This window comes from Saccostrea cucullata, unplaced genomic scaffold (genome assembly GCF_032062105.1).
Source record: "Saccostrea cucullata isolate Sc308-1 unplaced genomic scaffold, CSIRO_AGI_Scuc_v1 ctg257, whole genome shotgun sequence".
In the NCBI taxonomy this organism is placed as follows: Eukaryota; Metazoa; Mollusca; class Bivalvia; order Ostreida; family Ostreidae; genus Saccostrea; species Saccostrea cuccullata.
Window position 1 is genome coordinate 370654 of NW_026933663.1, and position 21263 is coordinate 391916.

Below are 21263 nucleotides of genomic sequence, written 5' to 3' on the forward strand. Positions count from 1 at the left end.
AGGCCGAAAAGGTGAACGTTAAAATGATTATAATAACGCACATGCATCTGAACTGCTACAGTTCTGATAAGCTTTTGCTCAGTTTGCTATATGTGCATTGCACTTCATGTACCCCCTTACACACCGATCACGTATGTTACCATTATAGAGGAATTTTGCCTCATAAAAAATATCATAGGGAATATGGATCTCAAAACTGAGGACCCTTTTGCGAAGATCTGTAACAAAAAAAAATTCGCTTACTAAGTGAGTTTAGTGATTTTTTGTTTCAGTTTATGAATTCTTCGGTATAATTGTAGGAATAAGGCACCCAGTAACCTGTACTTCCTGCGACGATGGGGAACTGATCAAAGGAATCAGATGGAAATGCAGTGAATGTGAAAAAAATGATCTCTGTACAAAGTGTTACATGGCAGATTATGATGATTTGGAACATCCATATGAACGCAAAGAGAAACCGAATCCACATACTCAAGGACAGTATGTACTGATATTTCAAAGAAAATTTACACTTCCTCATGTGGTCTAATTAAAATAGATATCTTCTAAAAGTGCAAAAATGCTGTAATTAAAATCATCACTTGGTATTTACGTTTCCCAAAGTCAGAAGAGTTCCATTATTCTACGAATTAATGTGTTTATGGTAAAACACATCGTAGCGAAATTTAAATCTAGAGAACTATGACCAACCTTTAGGTTTTATGCATTCTTTGGACTGATGTTTCGTGCCCTACAATTTATAGTACATGCATGTCAATATATACTGAAAGGAAAAAAGAAACGCTGGGTAAACTTAAGGTGAAATAATTTTATTTTTCCTCATGTATACCAAGCAAATTTGTGTAACTATAGGAGTTATTTAATATATCACATGGCAAAATATTAGAAATTTACAATGAGATTAAAATATGAGATTCTCATCACATAACAAAAAGGACAGTCTTGTTCTTTTTGATAGGAACTTGCATGAAACTCATAAGGGAAAGAGGTTGTAAAAGCACGATCAATTTTTATTTTTTTTATTTTTTTTTTTAATATTTCGTATGCCCTTAATTTGCAGCAATAGCAGCAACGCAGCGGCGTCTCTAGATCCTTATAAGGTTTAGTATTTTAGGCAAGGTAATCTGGTTACACTCCAGGGCAAAGTTCAGCTCCGCTAGGTTGATGACATTATGTCGTTGTCTTTAGGTAGGACAAATCATCCAATTCTATTTAACCCATTTCTTAAAAAGTACTGGAGGAAAAAAGAATAATATTACAATATTGACCATAATGAATGATCCCTGTAAGAAAAATAATAAGTTTTGGCTCGTTTGCATCATATTTTGTAAAAAAAAAAAAAAAAAAATCAGAGAATCCTAAATATTTATCACTTGGGGGCTTACATTATGGAATGTGTTTACGCTATCTGAGTGCAATAAACAAGCAGTTAACAGTCTGTTGTAAAATACAGTGTGAGTTTTGTTTCATAAATAGGAGAGAGCTAATATTTGGAAAGATATATAAGGAGTCTCCATTTTTTTATGTGCCACAAAGGTCAAGGTTCTCTCAAGAGGTCAAAAGTCAAGCATTGTGACGCCATCTACTGAATCTTTTAGTTTTTTTGAAATTGAATGGCCAAAATATCTTAAACCACTGTTTCAATTTTTTTTTTTTATTTTACACATTTTATTCTAGGACCCGTTTGAATCATTCTGTAATTTTTTGTAAAAATTTAATCATACATTTTCTCTTAAGAAAACTTAAACTGTCGAATATTTACATGTGAATTTTCAATTCCAGCGCTATGTATGTTCTATTTTTACCTAATATTTTACTCAAATTTTTCAGTATCAATATGACCTACTAATTTAAAGTAACAAAAAGGTTATCTTTGTCAGTAGTATTACACAAATTTGCAATTGACCAATTGATAATTCTAAAATGAGGCTCACTCTCAAGTCAAATGTCTGATTTCACAATATACTTACAGAGCACTGAGACGCTATATTTCAAACTATGTGGGAAAAAAATGTGTGATTGAATTTCTTTCATATCATATACATAAATAGCGATTTTGTATCCTAGAAGTTTCAGAAAAATTGAAGTTGAATTCTGATGGAGTACTTCATACCTGTGTGTGTGGTGTACGGACGGGTGTTTTCTCGCTGGAAAATGTTTGTATTTTCTGGACGAAGGCAAGGAACAATAACAGAAATGAAAACTCGTCACTGTATCTCTGAGAATTTAATGCTTTATTAATTTGCAAGGTCAATTTTACCCCGATCGCTTATTCCAACCCACACCATTTCACATCCGCCACCGTAACGGTCACGTTGGATGATGTTTTCGCGGTCATATCTCTGATTTCGACGACTGCAAACTCGAACTCTGCAAAGTCGACGTTAAAAAGTTACTCATCTGTAAACAATACTTCATTCCACTGTCGTTGAATCCAGCTACGATGAGTGTTGGTTCATGCCAGACGGAATTGTCGATGACATTGAGTAAGTGGAACTGCTTTGAGAGAACTTTGAATTCGACGATTTGCTGAACCTAGCCTGTTTCTTTCACTTTTCCGCAACTTAAATTTTATTGTGAATGTAATGATTATGATATCCTAGGCTATTAATAGCAGTTTTGTGATAGTCAGATGGCAGAATAAATAGCATTTAAATGTGATTCATCTAAAGAAAGTCTTGACTAACACTGACTACATTTGGCCGGAGGTAAACACTCCGAAAAATTAATCAAATGGCGCGCGCATATCCATATGCCAGTGAGACGAACACCAGGGTAAAGTTGACCAGCACAATAATCCAAATTGTCCAATCGGTTTGTTTAAGTTTTATTGTGAATGTAATGATTATGATATCATAGTCTATTAATAGCAGTTTTGTGATAGTCAGGTGACAGAATAAATAGCATTATTTTAACGTGGCTCTTTTATGCGTCAACGTCATCGTCAGGGTTGATTAGAAACCATTCAAGGCCATGTCTGACGACGGTTAAGACGTTCTATGGGGAGAATGTACAGGCGAATGCACAACAAGCTGTTGCTGCTTTTGTCTTTACTTAGACAACATAAAAAAGGCCCCTAAGGAGCGTCCGTCAATTGATACAAGATTGCAGGACATGAATATCATCTATAAATACTAAAAATCACTGTGTAGACTTCAGTGAATAAAATGATACAAGACAATAGTTGACAAACTTGTCGACAACAAGTTGCGCGTGTTTTGTGCTCTTTAGCACTTTTCCGAATCCTTATGTGATGTAATTCAATTCACGATTGCGTAATTCTGAACATTAGTTTAGTGCATAGAAACCAAGAGTCCCATCTGACCAGTTTTCATATTTATTTTTTGTCATTCAGTTTCCCAGCGTTTCATTTTCCTTTTAGTATGTTTGATAAGATATTTCAAAATATATTTAAAATATTTCAAAATTAAAATATGAAATGGAATGCAAAACAGTGGTCACTTTAACCCTAATGGAATTTTGAAATAAACGTTTGAAATAATAAATACGTTCATGTAACAAGTCATTGTGACTGACCTTTTGAAAGGGTCGATTTCCTTCTCTTGAAAATATCCATTAGCTACATAAAAAGGGATCCCGAACTTTGTAATAAAAATAAATAAGTTAAAGTTTCACTTAATATAAATATTGATAAAGCTTACCCCCCACCCCCCTCATCTCCGTATAGGATACTCTGTTAACGGGTATTTGAACCTTATGTATCTTGCACATTCTTCAGCATATTTGATGGCTGAAACTTTGCACAGTTTCTGGCTGGAAAGTGTCACTTTGCAACAACAAAATTTTTAATGTCTGAAGTTATTTTTATTAAAAGAAATTTAAAATTTGACTTCTAGATTTTTTTTTCATTGTTTTTCTTATACAGAAACCCGACACACAATGATGTATTTAGAAGACAAAATGCCAAGAAACAGATGGCAGTGGGAATTTTGCCAGGATCTAAGGTTGTTTCTCGAAAAGGTACCGGAATATCCCTCCTTTAACACTTACGATTGAATGCAAAAGGAATAAATTTAAAGTTTTAACCTAAATTTACTCCGAATCTGTATAAAGGGCACAGGATGAAAAGCCAGGTTTCCCAAATTTGGAAACCCGATGGAAACTTATGGGAATCGTGACATCAGTAGTTTCCATATAGTTTCCATTTTATGGAAACCACATAGTGGTTTCCACATAGATTCCCGACATGGAAACAATCAACCTGTGGTTTCCCGTAAGTTTCCCAAGATAGGAAACCATGGAAACATACCCAGGTGGTTTCCACATAGATTCCCGACATGGAAACAATCAACCTGTGGTTTCCCGTAAGTTTCCCAAGATAGGAAACCATGGAAACATACCCCGGTGGTTTCCATGTAGATTCCCGATATGGAAACAATCAACCTGTGGTTTCCCGTAAGTTTCCCAAGATAGGAAACCATGTAAACATGCCTCAGTGGTTTCCATACATTTTCCCGACATGGAAGCCACCAATGTGTAGTTTTCCCCATGTTTCCCAGGCAGGGAAACTTTGAAAGTATATCTCAATGCTAACCACCTACCTTTTATTTTACAAAAAGTTAAATATTTAATTATGTTAACATATTTTTACCAATTATAGAAATATTTCAAAAGTGTTTACATGCTGTATCAAAATAATTAACTTCAAACAGTTAAAATAACTAGATATGTATTTCTATGTGATTAATTTAATATTTCAGCACCGTGAACGCAATTCAATTTTAATTTAATTTTATTGTACTGAATTATATTTGATTTAATTAAATTTTGAATTTGATTTATCACATAAGTTTTGGTAAACTCGTATAAAATGCGTGAAGTGGAATAGAAAAAAGTAAGTGCATGCAGTTATGTAGAAATCAATCATTTCCGATCCCACTTTCTTGAAGCTGTCTATGATGAATGTTCCTTTGAAAAAATGGAAGAGCTAAGTAAGGGTACATTTAATGAAATTATTTACAGAAAAGGTTTACTAAAAAGATCGATTAAAAAGTAAATAAAGAAATATGTCAAGTTACGATTACTGATTAAGGACAGGTGAAACGTTCCACGATAAAATAATTAAATTTTTTCCCCAATATTTTGCAATTGACATTGAAGAATTATTTTTACATAATTACATGTTTTCACAAGACATCAAGGTACCTTACCAGGCATTTGTGTTAGATACCAGAGGTTGGCATTTCTTATATACCGGGGTAATCCGTCAGGAAAAAAAAAATACTTCAGTTGGTTTGTCAAAATTACATTTTTAGTGTTTCAAGTTTTTAAATACAAGTTTATAGAAAGTGATAAAGATTTTGTTTTAATATGAATTAATATATTAATATAAACTGGTCAGATTAGAATCATTCATCGAATTGGCTGGGGGTTAAATATTATAATGCTAATACTTTACTATTAATAGTGAATATTGTTTGTTTCTTTTTAATTTATTAAAATATTATTTTTATTATTGGGGGTGGGTGGGTTGTTTTTCATTTTTCCCTGAGACCCCCCCCCCCCCCCCCCCCCACACACACACACAAAAATAACGCTTTTGAAAAAGTCACTATGGTCGGCCTGTGTAATTAGGGACACCTGTCCTCACGTGCCATTTCAGGTGGAGACACGTGCCGCGAAGACACCTGTCACTGTGTATTTTTTGTATATTCTGTGTGAATTGAGACGGTTTTGTACCTAAAGGGAACAATAGGCTGTTGTCGAGCATATACACACACAGACTCCGACCGAAAATCCCTTTGAATTAAGATGATGATTCGTGTTTCTTTTATCATTTAAAAAATTGTATATTCCATAAATAAAGTTATACAAGAGAACATATTTATAAAATAACCTTCATTTAAGAAGTTCAATGAAAGAACAAACTATTTAGAATTTTTATTTCAATTTTCATTACTGATTTGAAATAAAACTATCCTCTTTAGAAATTAAATAATTTTCTATAGGTATTGTCTATATTGAATAGATCTTAATTCTCGTTGTGCATAATTATATTAAATCAGAATGACGTTAATAGATCAATGTGGAAATCAAAACTGTATTTAATATTGTTGATGGGTTTTTGTGTGAAATTTGTAATCTTAACGTACCACATAGACATTTATTAGATAAATGCTTATAATATAATTCATCACATAAAACTTTTTTTCCCCTTTTTTTTGCTTAAATATGTACGCAGATCCCCGTGTAGTAAACGCCTGCACTTTTCGCAAGAAATTACAATGTAGGGTCCTAAATGCACATACATTATATTTAACAAACTTTTTTCAGCCATTTCTTTTCTCCAAAGGCCATTGCTTTAGATAAAGAAAAGTCTATAATATTTTGCATGATTTTGTTTTTCTTAAGAACAACGGCTTTTAAAATAGTACATGCTACTAAAGGCAATCTATTAAAAGAATTAATTGTATAATTAATTCATTGTATAATTGTAACAGTTGTATTTTTGTTCAGTTTTTGTTGATTTCATTCTATAAAGGTATGAAGTTTGTCAATACTTCAACAAACATTTCTTTATCTGTGTTGTGCACTACTTTATTTTTATTCGCCGACATGCTACTCTTTTTAAAAAAAAACTTGGGTGACTAATAGACTCGATCTTCAGGCCTGTAGGAAAGTAATTTCCGTTAGAGTAATAAAGTAACCGGATTTTATTTTTACTAACATACCTTACCAGATTTCTTAACGAAAAAAAAAAAACATTATAGAAATACAGGGCGGGACCAGCTAAAGCTGTATGCATAAGCACAGTCCTGCACATCAACGAGTATAGATGACTTTCGACATAATCTTTCCCATGACTTTACTTATACCAATCACGACTAAAATACTGAATTAAAATACTGTTAAATTTTCCTGCCTTTGATCATGTTGATAAGATGTTAGTTTTGTTCCGCCTAGAGATATAACTCTCCTAAGAAAAAGGTTTTCAACATTCTGATTCATTTAACAATTTTACGTGTTAAAATTATGTGGGAATTTTTTTTTTTAGCTTTTTTCCGTGTTAAAATGATGTGGGAATTTTTTTTAACTAAAGGCCAAGGAGTTTAAAGTACAATGTACATGTTGCAATTAGAGAAAAGTCGAGCAGGTCCACCAGTAATATTGATACCATACACAAAATCTAATTAAACCCCAAAAAGGAGGGAGTTCAATTAGTAATTTAACCCCCCCCCCCAAAAAAAAACACAACAATCTATTAGCAATGAACTATTAATCACCGAACTTTTCAATCATCACTATTGAAATAAAAAAAAATGTTCTTGATAATCATATTATAATTGTAACTAATTTTCATGCCTGTGGAAAGTTCACAATAAAAAAAGTGCTTTTAAAAATTTAACATCTTTTGGTGTGACATTATAAATTCATAATCATACATGTAACAGTTAAAAGAAGCGGGGAGAGGGGGTTACTTTCAGCAAGGACGGCCACTACCAACAACCAAGCCCCGAAACCCATATCCCGAAGGCAAATATATAAGTTGAGGTGTCAAGCAAGAAACAATTTTTTTCTGCTCTTGCATCATGTATTTAACCGCTTTTTTCTAAATATACAGTACTAGGCCTACAAATCATATCGGCAAAAATATTTAGGAGCCGCTCTTTTTATTCCATGAAAAGCGGAAAACTTAATTGAATTCTAATATGAGATCTCATAATCACACTTAATCATAGTGAATGAAAACAGTTTATATTTCCCATCCTGCATCGCTCTCTGGGCGCTTTATTTCATTGGTCAATTTCCCGAGGCGCCATTTTTGGAGGATCGAGAAGGACGAAGAAGAAGGTGTAAGCAGCTGGTAAATGTGAAAAGTTAAGATGATTTCACCACCCAGTGTCTTTAAGACTGTGATAAATGCAATGAACAACGATGAAGGATTAGTGTACGTATATTTTTGTTAACTTTTTACGGTAAATAGATGTAATATTTAGCAACAACAAATATTCACTATCGGAGGCAACTTTTGTTCTGACGCCATTTTGAAAAGTTGGATACCTAAGTTTTAAATTGTTAAGTGTATATATTGCAGAGAGAAGGAGAGAGAGAGAGAGAGAGAGAGAGAGAGAAGAAAAAATTGAGACAGTGATATAGCATAACTTTGATTATGAAGGCCCAAAAGGCACCGTGCATGTACATGCTGTATGTTGTAAAATGGCAACGTTTCGCTTTTTATCACGCTTATTAAAATGTATGCTCCATATATATGTTCTATCTCTCTATATAAATGAATTCTTTTCGGAATTAAAAAAAAATATATTTTTAACCCCGCTCAAATTATCCGGATGATAATAGTTACACCGAGCATGGTTTCGTAGTTAAGTTCAGACTGTAGAACATCCGGTTTGAATACATGTGTTTTCTGACTTTTCGTAGCTATTCCACCCGACGCCATCTTATCTAAATATAGTAACTAACCGGAAGGCACGAGATCCATGTTTTCACGTTTGTGATAGACGACAGTCTCATCTGAGGATTGAGGTAAGTAATTTATTGGGTCTACGTGTGATTGAAATGTCTGACATTGCAATTCAAGAATAAAGATCGTTTTGTTTAGCATTTGTATTGATAATATATTCTTGAAATGGCGATAATATTGGTAAAAGCAAAAAATTTCAAGTAAGACTATGCCTTGTCAACATATGAGAGAATTAGTATTTTTAATGAAAGTCTGTATAAAGTTTAGCTTAAGTAATATTAAGTTGCGTGGAATGATTGCTTATTACCTGTTATTTATTATTGATGTAATTAAATTATTATTATAGTTCTCACTTTTTCACATTCTTTTTTAAAAAGCTGGTGTACTGTTAAACGATCAAATACACTGTAAATAGATTATCTGCCCTTGTTATAGTTTGTTTCAGAAAAAAATCAGTGTGTACATATGATAAAAATTATATACATAAAAATTAATAATACGATGTTATAAGACATTTCAATTAAGGTCTAGCTGCTGAAACAGGTTCATCATAATATGTATTTTAATTGTGCATTTTGTGGAAATATAAGATTTACAGTCTTAATAATAATGTTTTCTATTTTAGAAGTTTAACAGCTGTTAAATGAAAAGATTTTACTAGAGTGAAATACCAACACAAAGATTATCCACATTAAGGTATGTATTCTTTAAACTTATTAATTATGTACACTGTTCAGTGTATATGTGTTGTAAAATGTAATTTTTTTTGTGCTATATTTGTATATACATGTTTGCATTACACTTCAAGCACACTTACAATTTATTTGATTTTTTCTTCAATTTATTTCATTTAATTTCTTTTTATTTGATTTTTCTTTCATTTTATTTCAATTTTTAGTTTTGTTTTCATTTTTTACTTTTATTTCAGGTACATTTTTTCTTTAATTTAATTTCTTTTTCTTTTCTTTTTTTTTTTTTTTTTTGATTTTATTTCAATTTTTAGTTTTGTTTTCATTTTTTTCTTTTATTTCCATTTCATTTTATACAGCAAATTTGTGGTAATCTCTAACATCAGTTAGGTCACTGTTTTTCACTCTAGTTCATGTTTAACTTTATTAATTATCATGGATCTGTTGTACGTAAACATCCAAGAAATTTATGACAAACATAAGTGCGGTGAAGATTACATTCTAAATATTCACAAAAGCATTTGTGGTGCTTTAGGCGTTTCTTGTTTGCAAATAAGTAAATTTGCATTGTTATGGAAGGTTAAAAAAATAGTAAAAGAAATGGAACGTCTTAAGAAATATACCAACAAAGAAAAGTATAATGCATATTGCCAAAAAAATTTGAATTACCAACTTCAAAGAAAGAAAGGAAAATCAAAGACGATACAATGCAGGAACAAAAAGAAGATGATAAAAATCAAGAATCTCCAGAATTACAAGAAAAAATTGACGAACAACAAAAAGAAATTTTACAATTAAAGAAAGAAAACGCAGCTTTAAAAGACCGCTTAAGGTCTGTAAATATGAGGAACATCAATAGAAATTTGAAAAGAAAAACAAAAAGAATTGAAATTTTAAAGGAAGAGGTGAAGGTTTTAAAACAGAAAGAAATGAATAAAAAAAATACAAAAGAGGAAAAAGGTGTCCAATGTAACACTTTTAAAACATATGTGAAAAATATTAAAAAAGAAATGGATTTTTTAATAGCAGAGAAAGAAAATAATGAAGAAAAATCTCAAGACTTTGTACAGGTAGAAAAAAATTTAGATTTTCAAGATCTGTCTAAAGGAAAACCTTTTAATTTTAAATTAAGAAATTTATATTATATTTTTAGAAGCCATAATGTTGGCATTGTACATATTGCACCTATTATTGAAGCTGTTTTAAAGTTGTTTGATATTAATGTAAAAAATTTACCGAGCAAAAGTACGGCAGCTGTGTTGAGTAGTGAAATGGGTGTTGTTGCCAGAAATCAACTAAATGAAACTCTTTTAACTTGTACAAATACAACAATGCATAGAGACGCAACGACTAAAAAAGGCAAACATTTTTATGGTGTTAAATTTAACACAGGAGAAAAGATTTTAACTGCAGGTGTCAGAGAGGTTTGTAATGGAAAGAGTGAGACATATGTCAATTGTACAAAAGAGATTATAAATGATTTATCCTCTAGCAAAAATGATGCTTCAAATATTTTAAATTCAGTTTATTGTTTTATGACAGACAGAAGCGCAACAGAACAAAAAGTAAATGATATTTTAAGCAAAGATATTTCACATACTGTTCATTCTTTTAAATGCTGCATTCATCCACTTTTACAGTTCTCAGAAGTGTGCTTTGCAGAGGCTTTTAATATTGAGAAGGAGTTAGAAGTTAATTTTAATGGGTATTCAAATTCATTGAAAGAACCTTTTATTTTGTTTCTTTTAAGAAATGTTTCAAAGTTTTTTTTACAAAGATGGTGCTGGGGATCCAAACATTTCAGACATTTTTATGAAATATCATGGAGTAGAAAAAATTCCAATTATGAATTTCAGAGGAAACAGGTTTAATGTTTCTTTTCATAATGCAGCAGGTACATTTTTTATCCATAAACTTTTATTACAATATATGTTCTCCATGAAAAGTTCATACTCTTTTTTACAGAATTTCATTGTTTTATCTCTGCAAAATAAGGTTATTTTATGTCTTTTAAGAGCTTTAGGAATTTTATGCAAATTAATTACAGAGCCTTACTTTGCAAAGGCGTCAGAAGTTGGGACAATATTAGATATGGGTTCTGTATATCAGAGACTTTTATTTGTTTTGAATATGTATTATGAAAATCCATTACTGGCTCTAAAACAAGAGTTAAGATTATTTTATGGACCACAGTTTTATGACAATGTTTCAGACTTTTTATTTGATTGTTGTTTACACAACGATCTAACCGCTGTATTTTTGAAAAGATTTTGTGGTGTTTTTAAAACAAAAGTTGAGAAAATTTTTAATGACTTTTTGTCAGGTGGTAAATATTTTAATGTAACTCGAGATATTTTAGAAGAATGTTCTTCATGCATTTCAAACAATATTTGTGTAGAAAGACTGTTTGGAAAGTTAGATTATAATTTAAAAGCAGGCCCAACAACCAATATAAATACAATTGAAAGTGTGATGATTTTTAATGACAATGATACAAAGGAATGGCTAGAGGAGAAAGATGAAAGTGAACTAAAATTAATAGTCGAAAATGCTCGGAAGGAAAACCGAAAGTTCATGGCCTTACAGAAGGAAAGAAAAGACATATTATTTCAACAACATATACAAGGTTTGAAGGAGAAAGAAGAGGAGACAAAGAAGAAGAAAGAGAGACAGACAGAGGGTATAGACAAAGCTTTAGAGGATATGAGGAAGCAAGGAATTTGGGAAAACAAGGAAATGATTGAGAATGAACTTGAAAAGTTGAAAACAAAGAAGGAGAAACTAACTGCTCTTAAAACTCAGATAAATATGTATAAAAAAGTTTTTAAAATTAGCAAAGAGCACAAACATTTATGCCAGTATTCGAGCAAGGGCAAACAATTTGATATTATACAACTGAAAAATAATTTATTACAACTCCTGAATATACGACAAACATGTGTTAATGTGATTCCTAGTGACCTTGTGGGGAAAGAAATAATACACACATGGACTAATAGTGATGGGGGGAACTCTGATTGGGAAGGACAGATTTTAAGTTATAAGGATGGAGTTTTTAAAGTAATTAGAAAAAAAAATTTCTTCCACTTGCCATTTAATATGTTTCAATCACATTAAATTTGAGATACACTTTAAAATTTCATATAATGGGTGGAGGCTAATCAGGCTATAATAAGTACATTAACTATAACATCACCTTCATCACAATATCTCAGTAAAAGGATGCTCCTGACTTACATAGAGTTTTTATGATGTACATACTTTTTTTTACTAGCATGTCACATGTCAGTAAACTCTAAATAGATCGACATACAGTGAAACATGCTTTTATAGAACATCATATAAGTAAACCAATTCATACTGAAAGCAAAGTGATTTTCATCCACTTGACTATAAATATTATACAGCCATATCTTAAGGTGCATGTTGAAATCAATGTTTTCAAATCCATATTTTTATAAAGGATTTGCAAACATAAAATACTTCTGTGCACCTTTTAACTGCATGTGTTTATTTATTTTTGTTTATGTTTTTTTTTTGGTTTAAAATTTTGTCTAATTGTTTGTGTCTGTATTGCGAAAAGTTTTAATGAATTTAAGACTTTTTAAAGAAAATACACTCATTTTTGAATAGAAATGTTAAATCTTCAATATTAGATATTTGGTATGTTTCATGGCAAAAAAAATATATTAATATAACTGAAAAGCAGGATAAGAACAGACACTTATTTTCACATTTTGCATTACAGGTGCTATACTGGAGTGATAAAGAAAGAAAACAAAGTGACGTTTATGATTTGACTGAAAGAGAGATTAACACAGACATAAAAGAGGGATTTCTATTTATCAGAGGTAATGCACTTACAAAAATTGTAAAACATTATTGTTCTACTTATATTACTGTTAAATGACATCAGTTTAATGTCAGCATTGTGAAAGTTATTATTTTCTAAATATACATATAATTATATATTTCCTCAGACACAACTAGATTTGACCACTGCTACGCAGCTTCTTAAACACCCTATCCTTCTGTGACGTCATCTGCCATCTTGCTTTCCAATATTTGTGCAGGACAAGAGGTCAAGGTAGTCACACTCAGTCAGTGTGGGACTCCGCGCTATACTGTATACCATTGTGAATACATTGACCTTAATAACCCCTGAACAAATATTGGATTTTGCAAACTGAAATTACAGTGATACAGTGACTGAAATTTCCATAGAAGGTAAATACATTTTTTATGAAGAAAATATTAACTCATTTTATATTATATATACATATCATATTTTTATTTCATTTTTTTAAATTTTCTTCTGTTCACTGTCTTTGTCTTTTATTTTTAGTTCATTTTCTTCATCTTTTATATTTAGTTTATTGTCTTTGTTTTTTGTGTGTGTCAATCTTCATTTTTGTTTTGTTTGTGTTTCATTTTGCACAGCATTTATGGTAAAAATTCAGTCAAAAATCACTTTTGTGCACATTTATATAATCCTTCCATGACGTCATCCACCATCTTGCTTTCTACCTTCCTCTGACAACTACATATCATGACTGAGTCAAAACTTTTGAAATTTTTAAATCTTCCCGCACCAGAACCATCTGGAAAAAAAAAATACCAGCCTGTTGTCCTCTCTGATAGTAAGGGAAAATGGCTCGAAAGAGCAATAACGACCAATTGTGACATTATTTGGTTTTCTAAAAGTGGCGCGAAGATTGAGGACAGTACTGAATGGCTCAAAAGAAACATAGATAACAAAATCAGGAAATATGGAAATGTGTGGCTTTATGTCTGGTTAGGTACCTGCAATTTGACCAGTAGAAACAATAAGTACATTAGTCTAAATCAAAATAGAAATGAAGTCGTAGAAAATATAGAAACAAAATTTTATGAGATAATTAACATTATGAATAAATATCCAGGCTCGAAAGTCACCATCTTAAAAGTACCACCTTATTCAATAAAAGCCTGGAATATAAAGAAAGGACACCCAAACCCACAACTTTTTGAAGAACAAGATAAGGAACTAGAAGAACAACTTTTTAAATTAAACAACAAAATAAGAGAAATAAACACTAATCTTAAAACCCATTCACCAGCATTTTCGGTAGATCTACACAAAACCTCCAAAACAAAATCAGGAACAAAGAAAACATCAAAACTCAGGAAATTTACTAACTTTTCCCTTTTGGCCGATGGAATTCATCCAGGCTCATTAATTGCCAAAGTTTGGTTGAAAAAAATCAGAGATCAATCTATTAGAGACTGCTGGGCCTGAGGAAACAGACCATGATATACAGAACCCAAGTCTAATATTTGTCCAGTTTGCAGGCAAATGACTTGGTAGGGAAAGAAATTTTGCATACAATTATTTTATCTTCAATAATGATAATTTTACACTGTTTCACAAAATTGCATGGCACTTAATAACAATTTTTTAAAGCATATCCTCTAAATAAATTTACAAGATGTCAAATGGCCATAGTGATCAGCCGAGAATAATAAAACAGTACAATACAACAATGTAAAGGATCTACCGGTATAAAAGTAAATATGTAAAAGACTTATGGGCAAAGAAGAAGATTTTCCAAGTAATAATGCATTTTTATTGTATGATTACTAGCTAAATCTCCACCCTTCCTCCAGAATCCCTGTCAATTTTAATTTTGCTAAAGGGCTCTGTAATTATTACATTAGTGCCAAAAGTTTGACTGTTGTCCAACCATAAAGAAGAAGATTATTTAAAGATTGCATTAATTCTGATGGTTTTGCTCCCATCCCATAGGCTGCGGGGAGTGGGCATGAAATTCACAATGTTTGACTGTTTGTTTCCCTTTACCCACAGATGCTATATGCCAAAATTGCTTGTCACTGGTTCAGCAGTCCCAGAAAAGAAGCTGATGATAATAAAATGTTCACACACAATGCACAATATAACACACAAAAAAGATAGAAGACTGAAGTACATATACGTACATAGATGACTTAAAAAAAGGAACTTTTATAAGTCAATTCAGAATTTAAGAAAATATCCATTGTCTAACAAGAAAAGCATATTACTCATTTATTAAAGTAAAGTCTTTGCTTTCTTTATCAAAAATACTAGGAATTGTGGAAATAAGTCAAAAAATTTCAACGACTGAAAAGGTTGAATGTAAAATAATTCATTAGAATTGTAAAAATGGATATTATTGAATTCTTTCAAGGTGTAAAAAGTCACAATATTTCATTTTCTTTCAATTTACTATTTCAACAATTTGAACATACATCAGTCAATCTTTTTTCTTCATATGATGCATTCATAACTGTCTATTGTAATTATTAATGGTAGTATGTTTATGTCTTGTGCATGTTTTAAAATGTTCATAAATTGTTTATGTTAATGTTTTTGGTGTAAGGTGTATTGCCTAAATGTTCATTTGAAATATATATAATATCTATTTAACTTAAAATATTTATAACTGTATCAGCCATACTTCTAAATTTTATATATATTTAATTACTTATTTATGGCTATAAATAAGAACATCTATGAATTATATTTTACAATGTATACTTGTTTAATAAACTAAGGAGCTGATAAGAACAGGTTTATAATCTCTAAACAAACGATATTTTAGGTTGTGTACTGGGATGATAAAGACTGGAAGAATGACTGTGAGTTTCAGCTAACAGAGAGAGATCAGAGCTGAAGATTATTTACTATTTGAGAAAAAGACTATAGAAGGTATGAAGTAAGAGTTATCTTTCATTATTAGACTTACTCCTTCAATAATGAGATTGAGTTACTGCCCTTTGGAGCCAACTTCCACTTCAGGTAGAGGTTATTTGAAGTTATTTCAATAACAATGGGAAGGATAACCAATGAAATTCTTTCTATTTATAACTAAGTTCTGCACTTTAGGACCTATTGATGATCATTATATTACCAATGATTTCTATTTAATTTTTAGGTGGAATAGCTACTTTTCGGATAGCCAACTCTTGTTTTTTGGAACTTACGACTTATGGCAAGGTATAAATTAAATATTTTTGGTTCAAAACTTTCATAAAAGCATCAATATTTTTACAAAAAGTGTCTTCAATCTCAGCTTATCCGATTATTCATGAACTGAAGGATATCCTCATCAGAACAGTAGAAATAGATTGTAGCTAGTTAGAATAATCTAACTGTGTCTCGGTACAAGCCCTCACCACAGTTAGAATACGTCCCATATACTTGCAATGTAGCAGATCGGAGCGGATCCGCTCCGAAACGATTTTGAAGAATATAAAATGATTTGCACTGGGAATAACTACCAAAATAATCAAAACAAACCTTTTTGAGAGTGCTTATGCCTCTTATCCCAAAAAATAATCCATATAAATACGAAAATCCAATTAATTAATGAAGTGGCTGTGTGTATACCAAGTTATAATGTTCAAACTTTTGCCATAACTGTATATCTGTGTGTCTGTCTGAGTGTCTGTTGTCAACTTAAACCTTCACCATAACTTTAGAACTATATGAGATAGTGGCATCATATTTAGTATGCATACTCCACTAATGAAGTGCTTTCAAATGGCAACAAGGACAATGATTATGTGATCTTGACTGAGACCTGTATGCTAAAAAAAAATTGCAATTTTGAACTTTGTTGATGTGTTTCACAAGCGCATCTTGTTTTAGCTCTACTGGTCAGAGACCAGAAGAGTTTATGCGATAGTAATGCGTCCAGCGTCCGTCCGTCTGTCTGTCTGTCTGCAAACACTACTCCTCCTTAAATTTTAGTCTGATTTCAATATAACTTGGCAAACAAGTAGACTATACATAATTCTGTGCATCAGTCTTTGATAAGTACAAACCAGTAGAGCTACAGTCTCGACAGAGACCTCTGGTTATTTTTCTTCCATCCCGGTTGTTGCTAATGCTATTACATAATTAGTTTAAATTAGAATGCAATAGTACCTGGACATAATTTATCATTTCAGAGAGAAGAAAACTGTGTGACGTTAAAAGAAACCAGTGAGATAAAATCATAGAAAATGTATGATGATTCAGGATTTGGTAAGTGGTAATTCATTCATGATTAGTATGTATATGACAATTGCCTGAAAAAAAGATTCTAAATTTTATTTAAATACTGAACTGTGGTATATCAGCTGTGAGCTATAAGAAGTTTTATGTAAAAGCTAGGGCTGAAACAATTTGCCCCCTCCATGTTAATGTGTGTATTGCTATGATTGACATACAATCAGTTCTCTAATACATACACTTCAATAAAACTTTGTCATCTTGAAACTCAATTGAAAAGAAAAAAAACTCGGAGATCTTTCGAATAAAAATGAATGAAAAAAAAGGAAATGCTTATTAACTGATTTCTTGCTGGTCAGTATTTTGATTACTGAAAGGAAGCTCTAAAAACTAAAGAGTTCTACTTTAATATCAGGTAGTTTTATGAAGTTAGAGTGATCTGCCCTTAGATTAAGATTATGAAAAATGTTATTTTACATTCAGTTAAATTATTTTTGATAGATTAAATTATTTTTAGCATTATTTAAAATTAAAAAAATAGGAAATTAGTTATTAGCTCACCTGAGCCGAAGGCTCAAGTGAGCTTTTCTGATCAAAATTTGTCCGTTGCCTGTCGTTGTTGTCGTTGTAAACTTTTCCATTTGTTTTCACATTTTCATCTTCTTCTCAAAAACCACTGGGCCAATTTCAACCAAACTTAGCACAAAGTATCCTTGGGTGAAGGGGATTCAAGTTTGTTCAAATGAAGGACCACGCCCTTTTCCAAGTTTTACATAGGCATATATAAGAAAAATCTTTAAAAATCTTCTTCTCCAGAACCACTGAGCCAGAAAAGATGAAACTCATGTGGAATCATCCTAAGGTAGTGTAGATTCAAGTTTGTTCAAATCATTACCCCTGGGGCAAGGGTGGGGCCAAAATGGCCGACTCAAGTTTTACATAGGGATATATAGATAAACCTTTTAAAATCTTCTTTTCAAGAACTTCAAAGCTATGATTAGTGATATTTATATGGAATCATCCTCAGGTTCAGGTAGTGTAGATTTTAGTTTGTTCAAATGATGAACGCCTGGGGGGGGGGGGTAAATTCAAGCCCGATGTGCTCAGGTGTGCGCTGTGGCCCCTGGGCCTCTTGTTTTCATAAATTTTTCCAATGTAAGTAAACAGCAATGATTTCTGCTTACAGTCATAGTCCATTGTCTTTGAAAATTTCTTAGGGGAAATGAGGCACATACCATATGTTCTAAATGCATAAAAAAGGCTCATTATGCATATATTTATATGAAATATGATAGATTTTTTTCTCTCCAAGGAATAATTTCTGCAAGTCACTAAGTTTTTAGAGTTTCCTTTATTTTATAGATATTCAATGAAATTATTTGAAGTATTAAATTTTGGTAAATTTTATGATACTAAAAGGTCATATGGATGAAAAAACAGCATGCGTGTATGACAATCAGGTCTTAAATATTTAATGTCTCTTAATTTTTCAGTGACATTAAAACAGGAATTGTCATCACCAACAGACGAATTTCACATTCCTAAGAGTTTTCTCCAATTGTCGGCGTATCGCTCATTTTTTCCACTTTGTCCTTTGTAAGTTACTTGTTAATATATTGTTAATCTTCAAAAATATTGGACAATTACGATCTGTATTGCCAGAGTATGGAGACAACATGAAAATCATAATGAATATGTTCATACAGATTTTATTTCTAAGATATTGTCTCTCAGCGTTGATACGGTTAAAGAGGGAAAACAGCGTGTTAAGCCGGTTGACCCCAGATCGACCCTGCGAAGGGGAATAACTTTTGTAAATGTGAAACTTCAAAGTCCTTTATGGTATATCATATAGATCTAAAACTGACTGAATATTGATCAGCCAATTCATGAACATGATGAATGGATGTAAATAATGTTGGTCAATATATGTAAAAAAAAAAAAATTAAATTACTTGTTTATTTATAGATTTGTGGTATCTCTCCAATTGAAGTTTATAAACTTGTTATTTATTTCTTAAATAAACTGAGCATACATGCAATACCGGTATAAAATTACTCATAAGATACATGGATACTTAAACCATGATAAAATCGTATGTGTCCAATGCAGCATATGATAAATCATTAACATACAAGTACATGTGTATTTATACTTTAATACATATATATTGCATTATTTTTAGGTCCTGTTCTGTGGATGCCCTCAGACAGTGTCTACCCATCACTCCATGTGACCTTGGACTAATTTTCTAGGTCAAAGGTCAGTATCAAAATGTACTGTATATCTTTATTTAAATTCGTATTCCAGAGTATATTTCTCCCCTGGTGTAATCTAGCTTTTGTCTAATGGGGTGGAGGGTCTGCAATGATCTTGACTTCAACCAATTTATAGGTTGTATATCAAAATTAATTAAAAAAATCTCTCCCTAATATTTTTGTTATTATAAAGGGTATGTTTTCTCTCAAACTAATCAAATTTAAAGCAGGGTTCGTAGTATGAGATACATGTAGTAATATATTCTCAATGACATAATAAGGCTGAAAACATTATTTATATTATGTTCTTTTTTTCACTAATCATAAAGCATTGAATATTAAAGAGATAAATTAAATGCTGAAATCATATGTATCATGGTCATGGAAAGTAATTATTGATATTGGTATATTAAAGGACATTGACTGATCTTTCAGATTTCTAAGTTATCAAGCATTATAATTCTGACATCATATAATAATTTTGTATGAATATTGCAGATCATAGGTGATGTGAAGAAAACCAGGAAACTGATGTTGAAAGAAGTACTTAATGACCCTTATGAATGGACTTGAATGTGAAAGACTGTCTATTGTTTATCTAAGATATATGAATTTATTTAATATTTTGATATCCTTGAAAAATTCAGTTACAGTTTTTGTACATCAAATGAATTATTAAATATTTAAAATGGTAATGCTTTTTTCTTTTACATGTAATAAATTTTTTTGATAGATTTTTAAAAGAATACGCATTATTTCACATTGCTTCCTTTAGAAAAGTTGGGGAATCTTGAAGTTTCCCAGTAATTTCCACAGGAATGGGACTCCAGATAATTCCACCAAGTTTCCGCCACACAGAAAGTGCTACACAAGTTCCATATAGTTTCCTGAGTCAAGGAACTTCAGGAATCATAAGGTTTCACGAGCTTCCATGTTTCCGATAAAAAAAACCCTTAAGATTCCATCAAGTTTCCATTCCACGGAAACCACTAGGCTCATATTCCATATGGTTTCCTGAGTCGAGGAAACTTAAGAATCGTGAGGTTTCCCGAGCTTCTATGTAGTTTCCCGTATAAGGAAACCTAAAGATTCCATCAAGTTTCCATTCCACGGAAACCCCCTACGCTCCGATTCCATATAGTTTCCTGAGTAAGGAAACTTTAGGAATCGTGAGGTTTCCCGAGCTTCCATGTAGTTTCCCGTATAAGGAAACCTAAAGATTCCACAAAGTTTCATTTCCATGGAAACCCCCTACGCTCCGATTCCATCAAGTTTCCTGATTCTGGAAACCAGTGGAATCTTCAGGTTTCCCATTACGGGAAACTACGTGGATGTTCGGGAAACTTCAGGTTTACAGAGGTTTCCGTGGTTCGGGATACCTTATGGAATCGGAGCGTAGGGGGTTTCCGTGTCACGGAAACCTGGCGGAATAACCTAGCATCCGCTACGGAAACCACTGGGAAACATGATGTAAACTTGAGGTTTCCATGTGGTTTCCATAAAGTTTCCCATGATGGGAAACCACTTTTTTCACCCAGTGGGGGGTCTTCATAAACGATATTTTCTGAAAAAGTTCTGAAATTATTTAATTTATTTTTTTTTTTAGTAAATCACTACAAAATACAAAAGTATTTTCATGCATGTTGTCGTTTTCTCTCTTTTCTTTTGATCTTTTTATTTTTTTTTTCATTTTTATTCTTTTTATAAGATCGTAGATGTGGTGAGGTAAAACATATATGCAATTATAAGGCAACAATTGCACGCCATGCTGTTTTACTGAAAACCGAGGAGGGGGAAATGAAGGCGAGGATTTCTGAGTTGAAAAGTGAACCGAAGCAAGGGCCTCGTTACTTTTACT

General features: G+C 31.8%; 1 protein-coding gene, 2 long non-coding RNA genes and 1 pseudogene across 3 annotated transcripts in view; all 4 read left to right on the forward strand.

The window, feature by feature from the left end:
• LOC134238820 (E3 ubiquitin-protein ligase MIB2-like) overlaps positions 1-4004 on the forward strand; it is a 29234-nt gene extending 25230 nt beyond the window's left edge. Inside the window, exons 5-6 of the mRNA XM_062720930.1 lie at positions 300-480; positions 3887-4004. Coding sequence (XP_062576914.1) covers positions 300-480; positions 3887-4004 — 299 coding nt within the window. The remainder of the gene's footprint in view (positions 1-299; positions 481-3886) is intronic.
• Positions 4005-8388: 4384 nt separating this feature from the next.
• LOC134238841 (uncharacterized) lies at positions 8389-16135 on the forward strand. The gene is made up of 6 exons (XR_009986101.1): positions 8389-8505; positions 9069-9139; positions 12881-12983; positions 13113-13359; positions 15753-15859; positions 16086-16135. It is a non-coding gene; the product is annotated as an uncharacterized LOC134238841 (long non-coding RNA).
• On the forward strand, positions 9791-12431 carry LOC134238821 (uncharacterized; annotated as a pseudogene).
• A 734-nt stretch (positions 16136-16869) lies between the features above and the next one.
• On the forward strand, positions 16870-20002 carry LOC134238842 (uncharacterized). The gene is made up of 4 exons (XR_009986102.1): positions 16870-17179; positions 18640-18742; positions 19333-19409; positions 19904-20002. It is a non-coding gene; the product is annotated as an uncharacterized LOC134238842 (long non-coding RNA).
• The last annotated feature ends 1261 nt before the right edge of the window (positions 20003-21263 follow it).